Source organism: Cinclus cinclus, chromosome 4, assembly GCF_963662255.1.
Source record: "Cinclus cinclus chromosome 4, bCinCin1.1, whole genome shotgun sequence".
Lineage (NCBI taxonomy): Eukaryota > Metazoa > Chordata > Aves > Passeriformes > Cinclidae > Cinclus > Cinclus cinclus.
In genome coordinates, this window is record NC_085049.1 from 59,034,028 (window position 1) to 59,059,661 (window position 25,634).

Sequence of the window (25,634 nt, forward strand, 5' to 3'; positions counted from 1 at the left end):
CCCTCGGTATTTATATTCTGTGGGATCTCGGGACCTCCAGTCAGCAGGGACAAGGAAAGGTTTGTCTTACATGAAGTTCCTGTTTGTGAGGATCACATCAAGTGAGTATGACTTACCCAAGCTTTGATTCACAAGATGATCAGTGACTTGTAGCCTGGTCACTTGATTTTTTTTTTTTCTTGCTCCTTAGTACAGATCCAGCAGCAACCACCTGATCTGCTTCATATATTTGCCACATTAAAACTGTTCCTGCTTCCTCTATATTTGCAGTTTCTTGTATCACTACTGACCTCCAATGATTTGTCTTGTGGTACTAAACACGGAGGTGTCCGCGTTCCATTGGACACCATCATTTTTTACTCCACTTCAGCTCTTTGGTAATCCTGAATTGCTTTTTTACAATGCTACCCTCACTGCATCACATGTGAAGCAAGGTTGAGGCCCACTTGTGCAGAGATCTGAATGTGGTTCACAAGACACCTTTCTCTAGGTATCAGAATTAAACACTGCTGATGTTTTCCTAGTGAAGCACCCTCCAGCTCCAGGTTACCAATCATTGTCCGTACCAGTAACTGCCAGGGTCAGACTGCCCCGGAGTAAAGGTAAGGAAACAACCCTCCAGCCTCTGCCACTAGCATCCCTCAGCCTACAGGCCCTGAGGGATTTTAAAGTAGCTCCAAACACTTCCCATCTGCAGCATGCCATGATCCATGGGAAGGTACAAGCCAAAGCTAATCTGGCTCCAGCTCCCCCGGCTATGTCCAGAATCCAGAATCTCCCATCCATATGGGTGAAGGATTCTGCTTGGACAGCAGGTGCCATGAGCTCCCATAACAATCTTATTTGCTCTTCCATTCCACAGAAGAAGGATGTACAGGCAAGAGAGTGGCTTGTATGAGCTTTATACAAAAGCCCTGAAAGTAACACTCAAGAAAAACAAGGTGACATTTAAAGACAGGTATTTTAAACTACATACAGTACTTGCAAAAAGCTGTTTCTGTGACATGGTTTTACCTTTATGTGGCTTTTTAATACTCATTGATGCATTCTCCTCTGGCCTATCACTGATTTACCTAGGTTTGTTCCATCTGCCTTCAACTTTGAGAGTCCTGGCTCCTACTCATCCAGTCACTGCCTTCCTACAAAGACAAACCAAGCCACCTCAACAAGTACTATTTATTCACAGCCCAACAATGAAGGGAGAGAAAAATTCCAGAAAATTCTGGTAAAGGCACCAAGCTTTGCATTTGCCACATTACTGTGCAAAAGGACTCCCTGTGAACTGGAACAGCCTGGATGTGGCAACTGAGCTGACAATTGTTTTCCCTTGGGGCAGCAGCTGAACCAGAGAAGACAGTCAAGTCACTGGGACTCACACAGGAACAGGCTATGAGCTTCTGTTACCAGTCAGCTGCAGATGCATCACTGCACTCCTGAGCAGCCCGGGTCACTGAATCTCTGGCATGGGATCAACCAAACAGCACAGTACAGGACTTGTCCCCAAGGCAGAAAAGCACACCTGAGCCAGGGGCAGGACTGGCAGCACTTTGTTCCACCTGACATTGATAGGCTCTTGCAGCTTTCAGAGAAACTGCCAGCAGAGCTAAATACTGCCACTGCACTTAAAACAACCACCCTTACTCTATGCTGCAACAGAATAACCTGAAGGAGCTGCCAGTAAATACAGGAGCAACCAATGAAAATACTAACTTCCTCATTTAGCTACTTGTATCCCACATTTGGAACTCCACATATTTGCTCACCTCTTTTGCAGTTACTATCTGCACTTTTACTTCTGCTCAAACCAGTTTAGCTGCTTACATGTCCACACACCAACTCAGGGAACTGGGACCAGGTCTAGACAGCTCATCAGTTTACCTGCTGAGTAACACTAAAACCAAAAAAGCTCACACACCAAGAGAATCATAGGATGTGTATTCCCAAAGAACAAGAATTCAGCTAAACAGCTAATGCCAACATCAAAATGAGAGAGAATGCTTTTACAGAATCAATCAACTCTCAATAAGGGCAACTGATGAGTAAGCAAGCAGGCAGGACACAGATACAACCATTTCTATTAGGTAGGAGTAACTTCCTACTTTTGACTATTCATGGGTAGACAGACAAACAGCCAAGTTGGAATAAGAGGAAACAGTAGGGAATAAATTTATATTCAAGATACTCTAATTTGCACACAACAGAAATGCACTAGCCTGAATGCAGAAGACTTAGCCTATACTGAGGGGTGACCTACTTCAAATATCTCTTCTTGGGAAGGGGAGATCAAGACTATGACCAAAAGCCATACACACAGCAATACACAACTGAAATTTGAGTTCATCTGGTGATGAAGATGAGGCATTAGGCATTTTGTTCCAATTTAAAACACAAGTTACATATACAGTTTAATTAAAGCACTTCCACATTTAATATAAGCAAAACAGGTTTTATCAGAAAGTTACACAAACCCAAAAAGCTGTGTTTTCCAAAACCATACTTTATTTTTAAAGGCTAAGAAGTATTCAGAACTGTATTTCTTAAGCAAAACGATTCACATTTCTTTGTGCAGGGTCATTAGTAGGAGAAAAAGCATTTGGGGATTTACTTTTTTGTGACTGCTGTTGACTTCCTACACCAAACCAGATTTGTTTAAAAATGGTTAACACCAGTTATGGCTTAAGATACAGAACTATGAAAGAGTAACATAAACCTTGAAACTCAAGGGGTGAACAGGTAACTATTGTCACTGTTTCCACATAAAGATGTTTTAGCCAAGACAAAGAGAAGCAACAACTGTCTTTATTGGCAGCCAAATCCCCTGAACATCATCAGCACAGACACTGCTCCAAAGATACCCATGCTGATAAATGCATGTGTTAGAAGGATGTCCTCTCTGTTCCAATTACTTCATCTTTTCCTCCATATCATGAGCCTCAAAACCATGGAGGAATGAAACCACAACAACAGATACTTCATTTTTTTTAAAACAAGAAGCTACAAGAAGAGATGGAAGACTACAGAAAGTGGTGAAGAAAGAGTCATCACCTCTACAGAGACAGCAGGACTTTGACCAAGAAATTTTAGTAAGTGAGCATGTAAGAACCCAAACCAATTCAGAACCCAGAGCTGCAATTTTGTTGGGTATTCTCCCCTTCACCAATCTGTAACTCTGCATGTACATGTTCTGGATGGCTTGCATTCAGTGGGACAGAGGTAGTGATGGGAAAAAAATTCCTTCCCTAAAGTTTCCAAATAGATGCAACCTGGTAAGCATGGCCTCAAGGAAGGGTGAGTGCAACCAGCAGAGGGCCTGCCAACTGGGAAAGGACAAGAGCACAAGCACAGACAGGAAGCTGCTCTCCCATACGCAGAACGATAAATAAAGGTACTGGACAAGAACTGAACAAGTAACAAAACATCTGTGGCCTCAGCAATAAGTACTTCATGCCAGGTTGTGCAAAGGGTAGGACTATACCTTTGCTGCACAGTTGTGGTGATCAAAATGATAAAGTATTTGCAGTACTGCCAGAAGTTCCAGTGTGTAACTAGCTAGCCTGATTATACTGACAACAGCTCTAAAAAGTCAATCACCCATGAAAAAAAAAGTATTTGCAGACAATTCCTTTATCCAGTTAATTCTTCAGACTTGTCCCACCTTTGCTTTTTTTCTGTCCTAAGGGGATTAAGTCAGAATTCAGTTATTAAAGTTCTTTCCCTTTTGCTCAGTGAGAGCAATTAAAAAAAAATAGCATGTTTTTATCTTATACTCCTGGAATATTACAATTCGTTATGCATGAATGTTCATTCAGAGAAAACTGTCTGTAATACTTACAATGGAAGGTTGCAACTGTTGGACAAGAAGGGATGGTTGAAAACTAGGTCATCTGAATATAATTTGAGTTCTATAAACCAGTAATTGAATAAAGTCAATATTTGGGGCTACAGAGCAGTTCTCCTTAGACCACCCCATTTCTCCTCTTAAGAAGATCAGAGGTATAATGGTTTGTTTTATTGCAACACTGGTTAGCCAAATCCAATCTTTGCCATTCAGATATGATTTTTAAGAACCAGGGATTTTATGGCTTACTGCCAAATTTGGCAGACAATTTACTGATGAGATTCATGACCTTGGGATTACTCTGGTACTTGGACATATTTGCTGGGTTCTGGGCAACATCTTGGAACGCAACCATAACTTCTGGATCCTGCAGGACAAAAAGAAAAAAAAAAATAGGGCATTGGTAAAACAACTTTACAAAAGTGATTATGTGGCTCCACATGAATCTAGTCTTGCTCTCAGCTTTTACATGACAAAACTACATTAGACTTCTGGCAAGAAGTCTCTGAAGACAACTCAATAATACAGTGCATGTTGTTAAAGTTGTGTCACTAAACACCAGAGTCATTACTGAACTTGTTACTGTAATAGGTGTGAGAAGGGGGATAGGATAAGACTTCTGCTTTCCCAGAACAGGAGCTATCAAACACAGCCACACCTACTGTACTCTTTCTGTTCAGACATCTTTCAAAATGCATTTTGAAGGATGAAGGAGTTTGATGTGTGCAGCATGCATGACAGGATAACTCTATTCTGACCAACAGCTGATTCTTATCCTTTTCTCATTTTTTCATTCTAGCAGCTGAAGGCTGAAACTGTTGGGTTGTGAGCAGACAATGTGGCAATGTTTGGCTTTTAAAAATGCATCTAATTCTCAGTCATTCCTCACCTCCACTGAGAATTCACACTTGGAAAAGAACCTTATTTCTCATCACACTACTGTGTTGATAAATACATCCACATGTTCAATAGTCAGTGCCCAAAACAACAACTCCTTCTTCTCTATTTAGTATTAAAGAGAAGCTTTAATACCTTTTTCACATATGTAGTATGCCTTTGGCCTCCACTGGACTTGAACTGGTTTTACTCATTTTATCCGTGTATGTTTTTAACATAATGAATCTGTATGTAACAATTTTACATCTCAGCCTGGAAAAATGTTTCCATTATAAGCAATATCTACAAAAAAATTCAATTTTCTTTAATTCAACAAAAGTGCAAGCAGTTTATTATGTTCAATACAAATCACAGATGTTACCTGTAGTTTCATCTGCTGTTCTTTCTAGGATAATTAAGTATTTTCACCAAAAGACACACTGTTTCCCAGACTTCTAACCCATTGCTACAGCAGGCATGTTCTTTGGAAACCATCACAACCCAACCACTGTGCCCAGAGCTGTCTGTGCTGCAATAACACCATTCTGTATCTATTCTAGCATCAGACTCAGTCCAAAGCTGCTTAACAAGTCTGATCCTAAATTGCATTTGGTAGGTGTGGACTCCCCTGAAAGCACCCACACACCTCAGTCATATTTTATACATGCTGGGAACCAAGAGTCCAGTCTTACAGGAGGATTTACAAATGTGTTGTCTCCCTTACAAAAGATAATCTGCAAAGTATATGGAAAATAGAATGCCAAAGTTCAGAAAAGAGAGACTAGATACATTCTCTCTACTTCACAGGATACCCATGCAAAGAAAAAAGGAAGACTTTCACAACCTCAGACTTCTTGAATTGATTTCAAAGCAGAGCATATGATTATAAAGATTATATCATGTTGTCACATATATGAATATGGAACAAAAGGCTGAGTAATCTTAGTAATTGGTTTGCATCAAAGCACTCCTAAATTAATGTTAAATATCCAGTTTTATGCTATGTGTTTCACTTCTCTGTAAATTCACAGCAAGTAAATGATTCTGTACTTTCGTGACTCTCTGGAAGATCTCAACCTTACAGAGTGTTTATAACATCCAAGGTTTAACAGTGATGAGCAATATTAACAAAATTAAGTGTAAGACTGAGAATATCAACTTTTCTGTAGGGAAATCTTTAGTGCATAAGGTGGAATGGTAGCCATTCTATTAATGGTACTGGGGAGACATTCAGTTTTCTAATGCTCTGGTCTTTAGTTGCAGAAGGAAAAATAATACTTCCAAGAAAAAAGTTATCACTACCTTTTTTTTTCCCAACTGAACACATTTTGTTGGAAGTGTCTAACACATGGCTACATGTCTAATAAGGAATCCACAGATCCATCTTACACATCACTTCTTATAAAAAGAACTTCTACTTGACTCCAGAATGCAAATGTCATGTGTCTACAGAAAGCAGCTGTACGTGCAAGATATGAAGTACTAGACAACCCTACAGATAAAACAGTAAAATAAAACACAAACTTCAGTCAATTCTTCTGGAGACTAGAGAGCTTAGGGGCAAATGAGCTAAAAAATCATGCCTTAGAAGTCACTGTAAAAAGTCACAACTTGCTCTCATTAAGAAGCTGTGAAAAGAAATGCAAGTTTTGCTGCTATGAGAAAAAACAAATCCTGAAGAAATAAATCATCAGGTAATAGAACCAGAAATCTTCCTCAAGAAAGACAATTTTAAAGTAGTTTGCAGACATCACAAAATCACAGAATTGCTAGGGTTGGAAGGGACCTCTGGAGATCATCTAGGTCAACACCCCTGCCCATGTAGGGTCACCTAGCCCAGATAAGATTTATGCCAGTGACAAGCAGTAACTCCCCTAAATACGTCCACAGGCAGCCACACCTGGTTCTTTGGTTGCTTCTATGGATGACAAGATGAAGTTAACAGCAAAACCAGTGAAATCTGGCTTGTCTTCAGGCACCCATGGTTGTTCAGGTTTACTGAGATATTACAAGACTCAGGCACATTTCAGTGTTAACTCAAGGAGAACAGCCTCCAAAATTATGAAATTGTAACAAGTCTAAAGTGACTGAGGTGGTGGCCTTTACTCCTAGAATACTCCCATTTTGACACTAACTCCTCACTATGAAAAGCCTCTAGACTATCAGTTAAAAAAGCAATTTTAGAGCAACTTGGGTGATTCAGTGTGGTCAGACCTTTTTGTTACCTCAGACAGCAGACATAATAGCTGCCAATTAACATTACCCATCAACATATGCCATAGCTGCACCAGGCAGATGCCAAGCAGTAGAAATTACTGCCTTTTAAAACTGGAGCTTACACAGACAATTCAGAAAAGACCAAAAAGCAGAGTTGGATATTTTAGGAAAAGGTGGCAGCGTATACATAGATCAAGTTCTAATAAATCGTATCTAGATACAAAGTTGGTACAAAGAGGACAGTAAGAAACTCAAGGTTTGCTAGCAGGCTGTACATGCTAAGGCCTCCCTGCATTATCAGAAAACACTGTCAACACACATTCTTGCAAGAGTCCTACCCTGTGCCAGGGCATATGTGATCAGCATGCAGTGGAGTTTTCTTGAAGGCATGTGACAAGCATTTATTATTTAGCTGCACCTCAACACTCTTTTCAGCAACCTCTAAACACAAACTCCAGTGTTACAGCAGGAAGTAGCCAGGTAAGGAAGACAGCTACAAATCAAGGGCCCTTTCTGCATGGTTTGGATGCAAGCCAACACTGCTGACTGGCAGCCTAAGTAAAGGTGTGTTTTCCAACATCAGCAACCACTAAGGGAACGAATCTATGAACTTCTGCATGGAAAGTGATGCTTTCTTTGTGATTCCAGAGCATACTGAATAAGCTTCCTTTGTGATGCCTTTATCTATGATAAAATGAGCTGAGGACAATATGTAACTCTAACCACAGCAATACAGAAAAAAGAAACAGGACAGTTTTATACTTGATCATATTAGAATGCAAATGTAACTACATAGCTCTGACTTTTTCTAGCCCACCTGCCCTTAAAACTGGTATTGTCAGCCATGTTCCCTTTAATCTGTTGAAATACTTTCCTTGAATAGAATAGTTATGACACTGAGTAATTAATTAATTGAGCAATTAATCAAGCCCACTAGGGAAGTAAGCTTTCTGAATATTATTTCAGAAAATGCCAGATGGAGAACTATTCTAATAATACTTTGTCTCTGGCAAAACTTCAGACATTTAATCTCCTAAGAGAAAGGCAATTCTCATCACAATATTATTATAATATACTGTGTAAGAAAAATATTGTCAATTTTTTTGTTTGTGCATAATTTCCCCTCTACAAAGTGTGTGCATTCAAAAAATGAGCAAGTGAATTAAAATGTGTGGAAAATTACCATTTGAGAGACTTTTTCAAAAGAGATGACAACTGCATATAGCACACAGTTTTGCCTATCACAGACAGAGGGCAGCATTTGTGTGTCATCAAGCTTCCATTAGTTTCAAAAACAGCTAACATTGAGTCCAGACAGTCTGGTGTCACACACATCAGGAAAGAGTTTCCCAACAGAAATAAGCAAGCACCCAATTGCTATCCAAAAGATCACATTTTCCTTGCTCCCCTTTGGCTCATAGGTGCTGCTCTTCTCTCATTCAGAACATGTAGCTTTAACAAATACTCACCTGCATAGCAGCAAGAACTTCTGGATCACTGAGAATCTCATTGAGACCTGGCATACCTGCCATTCCAGGCATACCTCCAGCCCCAGGAAAGCCACCTGAAAATCCAACACAAGAAAAATGCATGGTGAAAAACGTTCAACTCACCTAGACAGTAATTATGGTCACTGAGAACAAGACATACTGCCCTTGCCCCATCTCTAAAGCCATGTCTTCCATATGGCTACAGCTGGTCCACTCAATGGAAAACAGGGTCTTCACCCTCTCTCTCTGTTAAGACCTCCATCTTATTTCATCCATGTTTTTAACCCAATTGAACAGGAGCCTTGTAATGAGTACCGTTCTTTTCCTGGCTAACTAAAATGAGGTAAGTCTCAAACTCAGGAACATAAGGAGTTTGAATGCCTAGGCTGAACAATTCAGGACAGAAGCAGCTCAGTATGACGTCCCAGGCACATTTCACATTTGACAGGAACTTTAGGTTTTGAAAAATTGTACCATCAGTGGGAAGAAACTCCAACAAAACAAGAAAACTATTCCCGAAGCAAAATGCTTGAGGTTCTCTTATGGAATCCTTGTTCTGCAGCTTCCCCAGCTGTGCTAAGCATGACACATATGGTCTCTATCTGGCTGCTGATCCAGTTGGAGCACACACACAATCTATCTCAACTCTCAACTACATCTCAATCTTCAAGAGCATCAGTACTTTTGTTTCTCCCTGGTTCACTGTCTAACATGGAAAGCCTGATTTTTGTGAAGCTGTCAAAGACAACTTTCCTATAAGGTAATCTGCACTGCCTCCTTTAAAAAAAACTATTGCAACCAGCACAGATTTACTTCAAGTTCAACTCAGATTTTAAACTTTAAAACTACTCTTCTTAAGCAGAATGGATTCAAGGCACCCTGGATAATTTAGAAAACATTTTTATACTCATTTTAAAACACATGATCAAGCAAATTCTGATTCTTTTGTTTTCCCAGACCTAAATTGTTTCATTATGTTATCCTTCAGTTATTGATTTCTATCTTCCCCCTCTACTTGCTACACAGCATCAGTCCTCTTCAGGAGAAAGAATCCCATCCCTCTTACCACTAGTGCCCCAAGAGTTATTTGTATACAAGTTCTAAACTTCACATAAGATTTTTCTTCTCTGTCTTGAGAACGATGCTATAAAAACTGCAGTTATAATACTCCATATGGAAACAACAGCCATCTCTACCACAAGTATTGGTGCTTGAAAATAAAATACCTGGGAAGCCACCAGGGAAGCCACCAAACTGAGCTCCTCCTGCCTGTCGTCTTGCTTCTTCCTCCTGCAGATGAAAGCACATCATTCCACACAAAACAATGGAACTGCAGCCTGTTTTCTACTGCTCAACTGGGTTTAGGAGAAAAAAAAATAGCCGAGACTGTTTCAGGCAGATATGCTATCACAAGAAACAAAGCACTCTACTACCTTCAAAACCACTGACAAGAAATTGCTCTGTCTATTCTTAATTTTGTACATGATTGCAGGTTAGTTATGCAAGGTATGTTTCTACTGAATACAAACTGTATAATTTGTTTTAACTCCCCAACTGCATTTTTAGAACTCCCACCCCCCACATATTAAAATACATCATTAAAGCACAAAACAAAGCAAGCAAACTGTGCCAGGAATTGAGGAAGAGAAGCAAAGTAGTATTCTGAATTTAAAACTTCCCACTTTGGGATCCGTAAGTACTTTAAGTGAAAACTATTCTGGAACAGTCATACAATAACTGACTTCTTGAAATACAGGATTAGTAGAAATTCTAGAGACTGTTTTTGTCACAAGCAATAAAACCAAATCAACTCAAATGCCTCCCTTCTCCAGATTTCATTATTGGTTAAGTAACCAAGACAGAAACTAACACAAAAATTTAAAACTTACATTTAAAGTATTTTTTCCTCTGTAATTTTAAGCAAAATTAACACTCTCCAAATTATTCAAAAATATTAAAGCCTGAATATTCACCCTTTGTGCTTTCTCATGCTCCTCCCGTGCCTTCTTCACTCTTTCCATTCTTTCCTTGATTTCCTTTTCTTCACGCTTCCGCTCATATTTTCGCCGATGTTCTGCAATTTTCTGAGCCTGTCACAATGGAATACCAGGAGTTCCTACACATTTCTAGCATATCACACATCATATTTCAATACAAAACAAATGTAAGCATAACCAACCCGTTCTACCAGTTCTTAAAACTAAGATCTGATTTTGCATCCTAAAAGCTCTTTGTTTTAGGAGCCATTTGCTACTTCTTTCCCATGGCAGCCAGACATTCATGTCTACTCAACCCTGACTGGATTCACCAGAACATGCACTATAGCATAACTTTTTGCAGTAGTTTTGGGACTTCCATCGTTAGAACTCAAACACGTTATTATTCCATGTCCCTTTATGCTTTTATGCTGAAATATTGATTTCTCTGGGGCTAAAACCAGCAACTGCCCTGGAAAAGGAAGTACAATAGGAAGTATAATTCCCTCTGCATGCACACATACACACACACTTTGTAGAGTTAGTGTTATTGCTGTTTCTGATGCCTCTACAGCACGTACAGACTAACACAAGCAGACCAAAGAATTCCTCAACCAAACCAAGAAAGGGCAGGTGGAGAGGAAGTTTGCTTCCTTTTTACTAACTTTTTCCTCAAATCTATTAAATCTATAATCCCAGCAAAAGAGGAATTAACAATGAACTTCCCAAGGCTCCTCACTCAGGCCTCCTTATAGCAACAGAATCAACTGCAGCATGGCTTTCCTCAAAACAGAATGTATCTTTATAAATAATCTCAAAAATGGTTCAGGATTTCAGAAATAGCAGATGATGGTTACTCTGTAACATTCCTGTAACTGAAAAGAAAAAAAAAAAAAACAACCCGGTGCCAGAACAAAGATACTAAGACAATGGATACTCTCCTATTGTTTTAGAATACTATTTAAAGGAAAAGATTACTTTTTAAGTAGCAGAGCTTTGATACAACTTATTTTAGCTATTAGATGATCATTCCATACTACATCATTCCTGAAGTGCATCAGCCAGAGAAAGCACACTGGAGGCAGCAGGAATGACAGAGAATGAATGCAGTACCTGCTATCAGATCCTGATATCACTGACATTTAATGGCTCATTAAAAGAGAGGTAAGTGTTCTGTTTTCTTTTTAACGATGCATGAAGAGTTTCCAAATTCTAGATTTTTGTTATTTCTAAGTATTTCTCAAAATTAACTAAATGTTTTTAGAACCTCACTTAGCCTTTTAGCTGAAAGTGCTACAAAGTAAAAAAAAAAAAATTTGGGAAAGCTTGAAGTGAAAAAATTAGATGGACATATCATTTTCACTTACTAAAGATTTTGAAAATCACCCATGAAAAGATCCTATGTTTTTCCTAGAGCTACAAACACAAATTCCCATGCAGTTAGCAACTACACATCAGTGTATCACAGATACTCACTCTGCTGTTTCTGTGCTCAGGCAGATTAACTGGGAAAGAAAAGGCTCCCCTTCAGCCAAGCATTAAGCATTACTTCTTATGAATACCAGTTGAGACCTAAGACCTAATTAAATTAACCACAGATCAACAGTCTCCAATAAAGAAGACTAATGGATTGCAAAATGGTTTCCATTGCCATTTTGCTGGAGACAGCAAAGACATGGTAGAAAAGCTGAAGTTACTAGACACAGGAATGTTTATGCATGTGGGGGTTTAAGCTTGACTGGCTGCCAGATGCTCATTAAGCTGCTCTCACTTCCCCCTCCTCAACAGGACAGAAAGAGAAAATAAGATGGAGAAGCTCTTGGCTTGAGATAAAGACAAGATCACTCAGCCACTACTATCATGGGCAAAACAGACTCAACCTGGGGAAGATTAATTTAATTTATCGCCCATTAAAAATGGAGCAGGACAATGAGAAACAAAGACAAAACTAAAGCCACCTGCTTCCCGAAGCTCAGCTTTACTGCTTCATTCCCCACTCTTCCACCCTGAAGAGCACAGTGGGATGAAGGCTGTCATCAGTTCATAACACTGTATTTCTGCCACTCCTTCCTTTTCACACCTTTTTCCTGCCCCAGCATGTCTGCCCCACAGGATACAGTTCTTCACAAACTGCTCCAGTGTGGTTGTCCAGTGCTAAAACAACAGACTGTTCCACCATGGGTCCCCCATGAGCTGCAGCTCCTGCCACAAAACCAGCTTCTCTCCATAGGCTGCAGTTTCTGCCAGGAGCCTGCTCCAGGGGACTCTCCATGAGCTGCACCTTTCTTCAGGGCAGAGCCACCTCCTGTGTCATGGGTTCCATGGGATCATGGGCTGCAGGGTAGACTGCCCCACTGTGGATCTCCATGGGCTCAAGAAGGACAACCTGCTTAACCATCACCCTCTCCATTCACTGCAGGGGAATCTGCTCCCATGCCTAGCACACCTCCTCCCACTTCCTTCTTCACTGATCTTGATGTCTCTGAGGTTCTCTCATAGCTTTCTTCTTTACTGCCCTCCTTCTCACAACTCTTACACTGCATTTTTTAACCCTTTCTTAAATGTTATCACAGAAGCACCACTGGCATCACTGACTCACTCAGTTTTGGCAGCATCTGGAATTGGCCCCCTCTGACACAGGGGGGCAAGCCTCAGGTCTCTCCTTACAAGAGGCCACCCCTGCAGTCTCCACCTTCTCCCAAACTTCCTATGTAAATCCAATAAAATGCAACCAGCTGCCATCCGTGGTGTGACAGTCATTTCAAAGGAGAAGGCAAAAACATGAAAAAGCAAGGCTGCTATCAATAGTGTTACATATGTGTCTCCTTAAAAGATTGCTGAGGTCAGCCAGGGGAGAACAACTGAAAACCAGCTGGGCAGAGCTGAGGCTGCCCTCATGGGGCTGACTAATGAAAGTACAAACGATAGCAAAATGCTTCCTTTGGAAAACGTGCTTAAGATCAAAGCTCTGATAAACTCAGAAATACCTTGGGAAAAAAAAAAAATCACTTATCAGCTAGCTCTGTCTTTTCTGAACGTTTTTTGTCTAGATTCTAAAATACCTGGCAAACTTCAACTGCTTCAGACTCTTCTGTTAAAAATTTAAAATTCGTATTTCTGTTACATGCCCAGCCACACACACCCTATTTCTCTACACACAGCCATAAACAGGTGTTGCTAAAGACAGAAGTACTTATAAACTCAGTCTGAAGTGTCAGAAGACATATGAACACATATGAACAGACAATGCCTGTTGAAGAATATGAAGGCAGCTATGTCACCCAAATGCAGGAAATCCTCCCCACTTACTCTTGGCTGCACCTCCTTCAGCATGGCGCTTGCATCTTCATCATAATCCAGTTTACAAGCTAATGCAAGATCATGAGCAGCCTCCTCCCAGTGACCAAGAAGTCTGGACCAAGAATTCAGAAAACACCAACAGTCAGAAGGGAAAACGGAACACTTGTAGCTCTTCAAAACATTTAACCATGCATCACTCAGAAATTTTACCTAGAGCTACAAGGACTTAGAGAAGTTTAATAATCATGGTGTTTCCTCTAAGCTGCACACTACAATACCATTAAAGGACGCTTGCTTGCTTCAGATCCTTACAGTGACTTTTGCTTGAAGTAACAATGAGTAAAAAATTCTCCATGAGATCATGTCATTGTCTGCTATAAAGAATCATCTAGCAGGGAGAAGGTGCCCTAGCTAAACACATGAAGCACTACTAGCACCTCAGGCTTCAGTGAACCCTCTTACTCAGCACTCAAACCTCGTGACTGGATATACCATGTCTTAAAACAGTCAGGTAAGCCTCTGTGCACAATTCTTTGCTATTAATTTATATATACTCTTGATAATTAAAAACTTAAGCAAATGGTGGTATTACTAAATGGTCAAAGCACTTCTGCTCAGACAGAGGTATTAATTCAAACTATTCTCCAGTCTTCCCACTCTTAGGCTTCACACTGCAAATTAAAACTGCAGACACTAACAAACTAGTCTCTAAATGCTGTCTAAAATGCTTTTTTAAAAAGTTGTAGTCGTATTTACTTCTTCCATTTTATATAAGCCATAAGAATTGTCAACTTTTATCTTGATTTACTGGTACTTAAAAATAAAAAAATAGTTGAACTATAGTTGGCAGGATCTGTAACACCATTTTAAATAATTACATTGTTTGCTTAATAACCTTTTTCAATTGCAACAAATGGTTCCCTAATAACCAAGCATTTAAATTTACTATGTGAAAGAGCTCCAGGGTCTAAGGAAAAAGGACAGCAGAGAAATGTTCAAGAATTATTTGTCAGTAAGAAAACAAAACAAACTACGTGAAAATCCAAACAAATAAAACAAGCAGTGCTAGACCTCATAATCTTTACCAAATTATTAGAAAATGCTATTCAGAAAAGCAGTAAGCCACTAGAAGATGAGAGAGAGAGGAAGGGTGAGGGGGCAGGGACAATACCAAGAGGACTACTCATAAATTGCCATCAATAAATCACCATCACCCTTCCTATTCTCTAAGCCACATACTCAGCACAATGGTTTCTTGGCTCCCAGCTACTGCTCTCAAGTACAAGAAAAACAGTTCAGGGGCACAGAGAAGGAGAGAATGTATGAACAAAACCATTCCCTCCAAGCAAGATAGTATTAAGTACAGGTGCAGTTCATTACCTATGTGCTTTCCCCCTCCATTTATAGGTCTGTGCCGAGTCAGGATTAATCTTGATGGCTCTGTCACAATCTCTAATGGCAGCATTTGGCTTCTGCAGTTTCACAAAAACACTGTGGGAACAAGAACATTTATTATACATATTGAAATACCAAGTTACTAACTTAAGCTGGAAATAATTTTGGATGACTAACAGGCAAGCTAGTGAGATAATCCATTTGAAGAGCTGAGCTCAAAAAGACTTCATAGTAACATAGACTACAGAGTTGCTAAAATTCAGTCTCACCCTCCAGTATTGTAGGTGAGTCATGAGCAAGAACTGAAAGCATTCATTGTTCAGACTCAAGCCTTGCCAGCAAGTATAACTTCAGTGCAGACAAGAAGATACATAAATTCAAAGGACAGTTCAGCCCCTTGGTACTTGGAGTCTATGACCAATGGCAACTAGCAACTTGAACAAAACAACAATAATATTCTGAATGCCATATTGCACAGTCTTTAACACAGTAACACAAATAAAGCATGAGGAGTTACACAGGCTACAAGGATCAACAGCTAGAGTCATAAGGAAAAGGAGGTAGGAGATGAATCATCAAAATCAACAGCAGCAAAACAAACACAAATTCAGCAAGAAGGCCCAATTCCTTGTCAATTAAATGTAAAAATAGAAAACTTTACAACACACAAGCATATCAGTCGAGTGGTATCAGTATCACACAAGCATAACTAGTAGAGTGGTACTTTAGGAGTTTCAAGTAATTAAAATTATCTTAAAGAAACACTAAAAAAAATATTCCTGATTTGACAAAATTATTCAGTATTCAACATATTCCATGTCAGAATTTCTACATCTACATCTAATTCTACATCTCTCTTTTAGATGTATTTGAAAAAGGTTTATCAACAATTCCTGTAAGTAAATTCATTATTAAGGCTTGTTATAAAGCAAGCACAAAGTCACACATTATCTTCTAAGAACAAACAGGTGGACAGGGTGTCAGAGAAGTGTCCCAAAGCTACATATCATCAGTGAGAGCCATTCCAAGCTGCTGGCTCCACAAAGCCCCAAGTGTCTTAAACACACAAACCCCCAGAACCAAAACCATGGATTACTCCTAGCACTTGATCAGCATGGCCAGTTTGACACTATTCCAAAATATTATTCATTTCTATCTACAACAGACCAAATTGAGGGAACTTTTAAACTTCTCCTAACATTCTTATTTTTCATTGCTACACCCAGTCCTGAGAAGACAGGTCAAAAAGATCTTAAAAATACTGTTATGATGAGGCATTAAGGTACACAAGTGGTGTTGCATGCAAAAAGCTTTGACAGGGAAAGGAAAAAACCTGCAAGGCAAGTACCAGTTAAGATGTATTACAATAGAACAGTTCTTTGTATCACAAAGGACACTAATTAATCTTATGAAAGTTTTAAGTTCTCTTTGAGTAAAACTTTGCTATGGGAAAGATCCACTAAATTATCAAATCATCCACGGTTAGTGGTCTTTTGTGTAAGAACAGAAAAAACCCACCTGCTTCTGCAACCCATACTTGTCAAGCCTTCCTGAAGAATCAGGAAGATTAAGATGTTCGTGCATTATGAATTTAGAAAGTTCTCAATGCATCATCTGCAGTCTGGTAGATAGATGTTAAGTAGCAGTAAGGTGGGTAGAGAATGGGCTGAGATACAACATGTCTTGTTCAAACGTAAGACTGTTGAACAGAACCTGGTCTACTAACAAATTCATTTAGCAGGTACAAAAGGGAGAGAATTCACAGGACTCTTAACTAAGTTTGCATCTAAGCAGAGTGTTATTTCGATCATCTTAACCTCACAATACAAGTCAGATTTTACAAGTGCTTGTAACCCAGCATTATTCTATCTTAACATACCAAAAGCACTATTGTTGAGGAATACTTTCAGTGCAGGTAGCTCCACGTGCAGCTGCAGTGTGAGCTCAAGACTGAACTCTGGGTGGTCAGAGCCTCAGGCAAGAGCTTGTGTCAACCTTTGCACAGGGACCGGTGGCCCAGCCAGGTGACTGGACACTCAGATACAGCAGGAGCCCATGACCCCAGGCTTTCACAAGCACAGACTGTGAAGGTATACAAGTCCAAGGCTTCCCTTTGTTTGGAATTCCTCCTCAGAGGCACCAGCTCAGGCTGTTATTTTTAAATTATGATTGAATTATTTTAAGGATTCAGACATCTGAGAGTCTGCTGAGGGAAACCCAGGGTCAAGACAGCAAGGAAACCTGATCTGACTGTGTGAGTGTGGGGGCTGTAGCTACAAAGTCACTTCAGCCCCAACTCGGGTAGTGCAAGCATGACTGCCAGGGTGCCCCCTGGAAGGTCAGACAGGAAAGCATCCTTAACGTTACCACAATACATTTTGGAACACCATTCTATTATTTACTCTCTTACCAAGATTCTTTATATGGCTGCTACAGTAAATCTGGTGAGTCAAGTAGAAGAAAAACAGCATGAAATGAACATTTCCCTTTCCCTTCTGTGGTTTAAGTTAATACAGATCCTCAAGGTGCTTTATATTTAGGCTTCTTAAGGAAAATAACAGAACAGTCAGAAACATTAATGACTAGTTTATGACTCACCTTGCCCTCTTGGCATATAAGATGGCCAAACAAGGATTCAGCTTGATAGCATCTGTGAACAAGTCAACAGCCTTCTGAAGGTCCCCTAAATATAAGTACCAGCAAAATTTCAATCATTATGTAATGAATTTACATCTGAATTCCCAAACCTGCCTTACCAAATGTTAGGTGCCTAGACACTTCTTAGATGGAACATAACCAACAAAGAAAAATCACTTTCACCCTCTCACTATGTTACTCAAGTACAAACTCCAAAATTAATGCTTGAGGAGAAGAGATATTTTTCCCAGTTAAATTTGTGTATTTAACTTCGAATGCAATCAAATAGAATGTCACATCTTTACTATACACCTTTTCACTGCATTAGGACAAACCACTAGAGACACTAATCATAATATGCAGGGAATTACTACAACGACCAATTTGTAATTAAGACACTGCAGTACCTCATTCCCCCCCCTCCCATCTTTGGCTACATTGGAGAAACAGTACTTCAAGAAGCTTTGATATTCTAGATAGTTTTGGATATCCAACAAGAAGTGTGTTTTCTCTTCCTCGAAAGCATTCAAAATGGTTCAAGATATTCACCTTTTTTTGTAAGAGGAGAACCAAAACCAATGTCTTAGAGTAAGTACTAAAAAACTATTTATCACCTTCACCAAGAGCATTTATTGCTTCAATCTTCTTTTCATTAGCTTGATCTGCCATCTCTTCAGTTACCTAACAAAATAAAATGAAAAACACACACAAACCCCAAAAGCTGTAGAGTCCAGGCCAGAATTACCACACAAAGACATTCTCAAAGGAGAAAGTGCTTCAGTTGTCCAATTCCAGAATCTTAATTTTAATTTGCATTGAAACTGTAGTTCAGAGAAACCTTTGCTTTCAGCTTGAAGACATTAGTCAACATTATTTTTAGCTACAAAACACTTGAAAGCTAAGTTGAATAATGGCAGAGTTCTACGTATCTAGTTTGTATGGGTGTTTTGATAAACTTCTTTGGCATTTTTTTTGACCTGATCTTCCACATGGAACTCTTTGATTGACTCTAACCTTGAATAAAAAAAGAATGTGATTTTAAGCCAGTAAGTTTTCTGTTTAGAAGAAAAAAAGCCAAAACAACAGCTGGCTACACAGATAACAGAGCATTCATCCTCCCTCAGCTGCTATCCTTGATTACACTCAAACCCTCCGATCTCTCCTACTGCCACATTGAAAATATTAAATATTTTGCTTACCTCCACATTTTCATCTCCCATTTCTTGAGGGTCATCGTTGTCTGGTTCAATCACTCCCTCATTATCAATTTCTGGGGGAAAAACAAAAAGCAAGACTAAGCTCCATCTACAGAGACAGGATTTTCAAAATCATTTGCACATTGGCAAAAGGCAATCAAGTCACTATTTCCCCCACCTAAGTCGCTCTCTTCACTTTCAGGTTGAGGTGATTTAACCGGCTCCTCTGGGTGTTCCTCTGCTTTGTCCTGAGAGAGACAAGTATTTGTAAGCACACATTATTTCTGACCAATGCTCTATTTCCACTCTCCTAAATAACAATATATTAGAAAAATCAGATTGCTATACAGTTGAACCATTTTATTTTTAAGATGCTAATCTCCTTTCCCCTTCTCTCACATTAAGCCTATCATGTACGCAAATATTTTAAAGCCCAAATCTGGACTCAAGAACTTCTATTATTGGTAAAGCTGATCCTTCAAATTTAGTAATACAATAATCAAAACCAGATAGCATCCAATTCAGACCCAGTTTTGCAGTGATTACTAACCAACCATTCCAATCTTCCAGCCTTCCCTCACACATTCTCAGGATCAAAAATTCTCTCAATTTAATACCATTAAGTTAAGGTCCTTTAGCAGGGAACAACAAGCTGATGACAGTAATTTAAATATTGTTTTCATTTGCCAAGGTCTGAGATTGTTTCCACTTCTAAATACTTAGAATATATTTTCAAAAATTTCAAATGTTTTCTTATCGACTTCCAAATAAAATTTCATCTGAATCCCATAATTTAGCACATCCGGTCTATCATCACAGATACAAGCTGCTTGCCTTCATACTGTGTCACAGACTATATTCAGTACAGACACACAACCCCTCCATATTGTCCTAACTAGCCAGTAATTCCAGCATCCACTGTTTTGTTTTAAATTCAAAAAGAATTTCAAACTTGAAAAAATCCTGATAAAAATACCTATAAGGCAAATTTATTTTCTCCTTTAAAATAAATCAACAAAAGCCAACATCTCCCACAATACTGCCTTAAAATTCTGATAGTTCAAGTGATCCCTTCATTATTTATCATGCTCGTTAATATCTCTCATGAAAAGATTGTAATTGAATCCACTAATGACTAGAGAAACAGCTTATAAACAGACAAGAGAAAACAAACCAAAGGAGAAATCAAGACTCTGTATGGCATTTGCCTTGCAGAGAACATCAGGCATTCAGGATTAGGGAAATGGAGCATGATAACACTTGAAATGAACTAGGAAGCCATCTGTAATAATCATCTACAACACACAATGGGCAAGCTTCAGACCAAACTCCCACATTCACCCCCCACATGTGAGTAAAAGTGACTGCAAATTTTCCCTTTCTGCTACTCAGTAATTTTGCCAGCATCAATTTTCAGTGATAAATTCTTCATATCTCACCTTACTTGTCTCCTCCGTGGAGGTACTGGCTGGAGCAGGTGGAATTGTGCCTCCCATACTTTTCAGCAAAACAGAGAAAAGAGAAAAGACAAAACAAAATAGTAAGATTATCAAAATAGTGTCATGTATTTTATTGATTCAAATCCTGATAATCTTAGCTTTTTGTTGTAACACAAAACATGATGATCCATTTCACTGTCAAAGCAGCAACTCGAGTACCCATCCCCCATGCTTTTTTCAGTGTAGTGTCATGCACACTGTCTGCTGTACACCTCCACTGAGACTTGTACTCACTTGCATCTCCCTTCACCTACCCACCCTTTCTCACAAGGAAAAGCTGCCTCTTGGCTTAAATGGATTTTCTCCTTTAAATGTAACTTATGTTTGAACCAAAACGAGATAGTGTGATTATAGATATTACTGAAATTAGAATTGGTTTTTTTGAACAGAGGTCAAACAATTAAAGAGAACAGCCTAAAATGCCTATGCAATTAAAAAAACCTGCTGCCTAGGAAAAAAAAAATAATTTCTCTGACATATTGCAATATTCCTGCCTCTCCTTTGCCACAATTAAGGAGCAGTCTTGGTGGAGACAGCATTCTGTCAATATAGAATAAACTTCCACATGCTAACTTTGATTAGCAGCCAGGAATAAGCAGAGGTTGAATTCTCCAGCAGTTAGATAGAACATCTAATCATACCTATGACAGAACACCACAAGGGACACCATTCCCAGACATCCCCTGCCCCACATTTCCACCAGCTGATGGTTTTCAATAAAAACTTTTCCATTAAATCAGGACCAACTCCTTGGGGCCCCACACAACTGGTTAGATGGGATGCAGGGGAAAAGAGAAGGAGGTGGGTAAACAGGGCTGGGCAGAAGGAATTGGAAAGGTGTAGGACTATCTGCTTTCAGGAATTAGTGCAGCATAAAAGTGTATCCCAAGGATGAGAAGTTATAGATTCTTAAGTCAAACTACTGCAGTCCATTCTCCCCTCTCTCCTCTCAGCAGCACCTCAGAGTCAGCCTCAAACTGGCTGAAAACATATCTGAATGAGGCAGGAGAGGACAGGAATAGGGATGAATTGGGGGAAAAAGGGTATAAGGAGTTGGAGAAGGAGCTGACAGGACTGACAGGTCCTGGCACAAGGCCCTGCAACAAAAGGCAAGCAAACAGCACTAAACTACTTCTCATTTACAAGGAAAAACTGTCAAAAAACCCCAAAACCAACCAATCAACCAAACTCCAACAAGTGACAAACTCCAGCATGTTCTGAAGCTATTGCAACAATCTCTATGTGTCCCTGGGATGTTGACATTACTTAATCAAAGTTCTACTGCAAGGACTCAACAAGTGCAGTCTGAGAAATCATTATCCAGCCAGGCAGAAAACACAAAACACAGACTAACTGTTCCACTTAAACTTTTGCCCTCGTAGGCTGACAATAGAACACATAACTCTATTAGTCTCTAAAAACCAAGGAGAGGACTACAGGGACCATCTAGTGAAGCCTTGGAACTATTCTTCTGCATAAAGGAAACTACAAATTATAAAGCATTTTAACAGAGCTAATAGCTAATATCCACGGTATTAGCTGGTTTTAAGTCTGAAAACTTAAATCACCTCAAGACTACAACACCTTGGTCTCTATTCTCTTCATATCCCTCCAAAACTATGTAAGTTCAGTTCAATTTGAGAAATTTTTACTAATATACATGCATGTTTTATAATACGCTATTTCATCAACTGCCAAGGTTAAACAGTTTCACTCACAGTACTTGAAAATATTTTTGCAATCCTGCTAATCTCTATTTAAACTACAGTTATAATCCCAGAATAACTCAAAACCAAGTTAATCTAAAATCTCTTAACCCAGTATTTGATAACAATGTTTGAATGCACAGCAGGGATATATGCAAAGTTTGCAATGTATTAAACCTCAGCAGTATATGGAAACACAAGACACTCTTGTAGGGAAAGGCAGGTACTGAGTGGTAGAAAAAGCACAGATACACACAAGACACACAAATAGTTTAAAGTGTGTGATGCCAGTAACAACTGGAAGTTGTCAGAACTCCACTGCAACAGTGACTGCATTCCACATTTCCACTCATCATGGCCATTAAAAGTGACACATTTATGACTCGCTGGGAGAGCTGCAAATGTGATTTCTGCAACCACTTTCATTATTGACAGAAAAATTATCTTTAGAGAGAAATTGGATTATTGTGAATTCAAAAGGGTAAAAATCTATTTGAACAAAACAAGAAAACAAGGCAAAAAGCCTTACTGATCAATTAAGGATTCTGTGTTTTACTTTTAAGGATGCTATTGTTTCCTTGTTCAATTGCAGGGTTTTGAAACGTGTTTCCTTTAATGACTCATTTCATAATAATTCAAGTGAAACATTTGTATTTTTATGCAATTATGAAAAAATGGGCTTGATAAAAGGAATGTCATAACACTTCCCAAGCACACTCATGCACTATCCTATGCTTTTTCTGCAAAGAGCATTGATATAGAAATTAAATACAGCAGCTAGGCAGAATAAGGGTTAGAAAACAAGTGCATGAAAACAGGTAAGACTTAAGGTTCCTGATGCAATATTAACAGCTAATCAGAAATAAAGCATCCCATTCTGGCTTCATGAGTAGTTAGCATAATTTAAATTAGAATCACTAGGTTTAAGGAAAAAAAATAACACAATTAGCAGAATTTTAGTCAAAAAAAATAATGATGGATTTTAGTATAATTTAGTCATTATTCTAATCACTCATAACACTAGCTGGGTAAATAAACCTATGTCTTTCAGGCTAAGACAGGTAAGCCAGACAGAGATTTAAGAGTTACCGAGTTTTTCACCTGAAGGCAGGCCATGCTGTTTGAGACAGTTTCCAAAGAATGATTAGGCCCTATAATGCACTTAACAGTTCTACTGCACACAGCACTATTAACTAAAGGCAGAGGGAAACACACCAGAATTCCAGACCGTTTTGCACAGTAAGTAATTTGGGTACCACTACCATCATCCAAGTGTACTGCTTAGGCAAATATTTAACTCAAATACGTGAAGAAAACCAGAAAATTTGAGAGAGCTGTACGAGGTTCTGCTCTGAATTATTTTTAAACTTTTGAGACAGACACATTCAGTGAAGATTTTATGCACAGAAAACATTCCAGGCGCTAAACGTAATTACTGTATTTAGAGACAAACACCAAATATAAGTTCTAAAAATTAATCTGGAAGCTAATGCCCTTCCCATTAACATGGAGAAAGTGAGGTTGTCATCTTTCCATTCCCTAACACTTTCTTTGGCAAAAATAAGTCAGTGTTCTTCCTCTCCCTCTTAAAGTAGTCTGTCCACACCTTCAGATTTACGCAACAAAAGCCATGGGTAAGGCACTGAAGCATTTTATGCAGTAGCAAAAGGAATAAAGATGCAGTAGGATGAGACAGACATCGATCTCCTTCCTAGACAGAGGTACTTCTACTGTCAGTAGGGCAAAGCCAAGTTCAGTTAAATACCAGTGGTTTTACAACTACAGTATTATTCAGATGCATAAAAAACTTAAATATCACAGTTAAAAACCACGAATAAACACTTAATTGTAGCCATTTTCATTACAGGACATGTTGTGAAATGCCAGTGTTTACTTCTCTACACATATGTACATATATATACATCTATATAAATACACAAATACACGAAATCCTGCTGACTAACACAAATTTCTAAAACAAATCCCACTTTGTCACTAGATAAACACCTTTTAAATTCTCGTTGCTTAACACGTGCACCTGAAAGCACCTTCACTTCTCAAGAGTTCTTTAGCACAGCACCCATACAAGCCAAGAGGAGGCACCGTGGCTGAACACAGGGGTTCTGTGGGCTCTCTGCCAGCAGCAAAGAATCCCAACCCTTCCAGACTCGTGCTTCTGGGCGCTCAGGGTGGAGCCCCAAGACAATTTCTATTTGAGAAGCATCTGTCACGGCAGGCCCCGCTCACACAGAGTAAACAGCAGGTACCTAAATGGCTCACAGGGAGCGGAGAATTCGACTGCCTTTGAGACATTAAACTTCAAAGAGCAGAACACGTTTTGGACAGGAACTGTAGCTGCCAGGTATTTTGTGCTTTTGGGTACCAAGATACAAATCAACGTGGCTCACCTCTCCAAAAACTCGGCTCCTTTTTAAGACAGGCTAGCCAACTCTGCTGCGTAATGCGAGAATTAGCTCAGTAAGTATTACTCTGAGGCTTTCCAGGCTGGAAAGCTGAGCCACTGAGATGGCCGGGGGGCAGGCTTTTTTTTGCAATGTGAACAGCCAGCGTTAACGAAACGACACAAAAAATTAACAAGTCATTTTAACGCGCCGTGAGTAATCCCGGCGGGAAGAGGAGCAAAGGGCGGGAAGAAAAGGAGGGGAGAGGGCGGGAAGAAAAGGAGGGGAGAGGGCGGGAAGGCCGCAGCGCGGACAGGACAGGACAGGACAGGACCGGACCGGACCGGACCGGGGCGACACCGCGCGCCCCCCGCCCCGGCCACGCGGCGCGTCCGCGCGCCGGCACGCGCTGAGGAGACACGCCCCCCCCCCCCCCACCGCGTCCTGCGACAGAACAACCCCCCCCTCGCCCCTCACGGCCGCCTCCTTCCGCGGCCCGGGACCCACCTCTCCACCCACTCGCGGAGGAAGGCGAGCTCCGGCGTGTGCAGCAGGCCCGGATTCTGCTTGCACAGCCGGACGAAGGCCCGCAGCTCGCTCAGCTTGCGCGAGTCCATGACGGCACGGCGGCGGCTCAGGCGCGCTCGTTCCCCCGCCCACACGCCGCGGAACCTTCCAGCCCGCCCCGCCCGCCAGAGGCCTCGCCCACGACCGGCCTGGTTCCACGCCCACCGCCGTTGACTCCACCCGTGCCTGGCAGTGTCCCGCCCATAAGCGCCATTGACTCGCCCGCAAACGCCGCGCGGAGCCGTGGAACTTTCCAGCCCGCCCCGCCCATCCCATTCCGACGCCCGGACTCCGCCCACACCAGTCGTGGTCCCGGGGCTTCCGTGGCGTGATGTGGGGGGAAACGTTCTGGAAGAGGCAGCCGTGACCGGGCAGCTGCGCTCCGCCCCGTGCGGCGCCGCTCCGCTGCCGCCCCTGCCGCCCCTGCCGCCAGCCCCCGCCGTGGCGCGGGTTCCCCTCGCGCGCGGGGCAGGCGGCCCCCGGCGGCTCCTGAGGCGCTCATTGGCCCCGGGCCGCGCGCGGTGATGGTGTCAGC

General features: G+C 40.5%; 1 protein-coding gene across 2 annotated transcripts; it reads right to left on the bottom strand.

Moving 5' to 3' along the window:
- Positions 1–2,477: 2,477 nt before the first annotated feature.
- Positions 2,478–25,180, bottom strand: ST13 (ST13 Hsp70 interacting protein). 2 transcript variants are annotated; one of them, XM_062492208.1, is made up of 12 exons: positions 25,040–25,180; positions 20,365–20,422; positions 19,104–19,149; positions 18,929–18,999; positions 18,344–18,410; positions 17,691–17,775; positions 15,078–15,188; positions 13,707–13,809; positions 10,395–10,511; positions 9,648–9,711; positions 8,401–8,495; positions 2,478–4,205 (listed from the first exon to the last, which is right to left on the bottom strand). In XM_062492208.1, the coding sequence occupies exons 1-12, from the start codon at positions 25,147–25,149 to the stop codon at positions 4,077–4,079; spliced, it is 1,056 nt and encodes a 351-aa protein (XP_062348192.1). In that variant the 5' UTR covers positions 25,150–25,180; the 3' UTR covers positions 2,478–4,076. The 2 variants fall into 2 exon arrangements, with proteins under 2 accessions (XP_062348192.1, XP_062348190.1); XM_062492206.1 differs by having other exon boundaries at positions 19,104–19,173.
- Between the last annotated feature and the right edge of the window lie 454 nt (positions 25,181–25,634).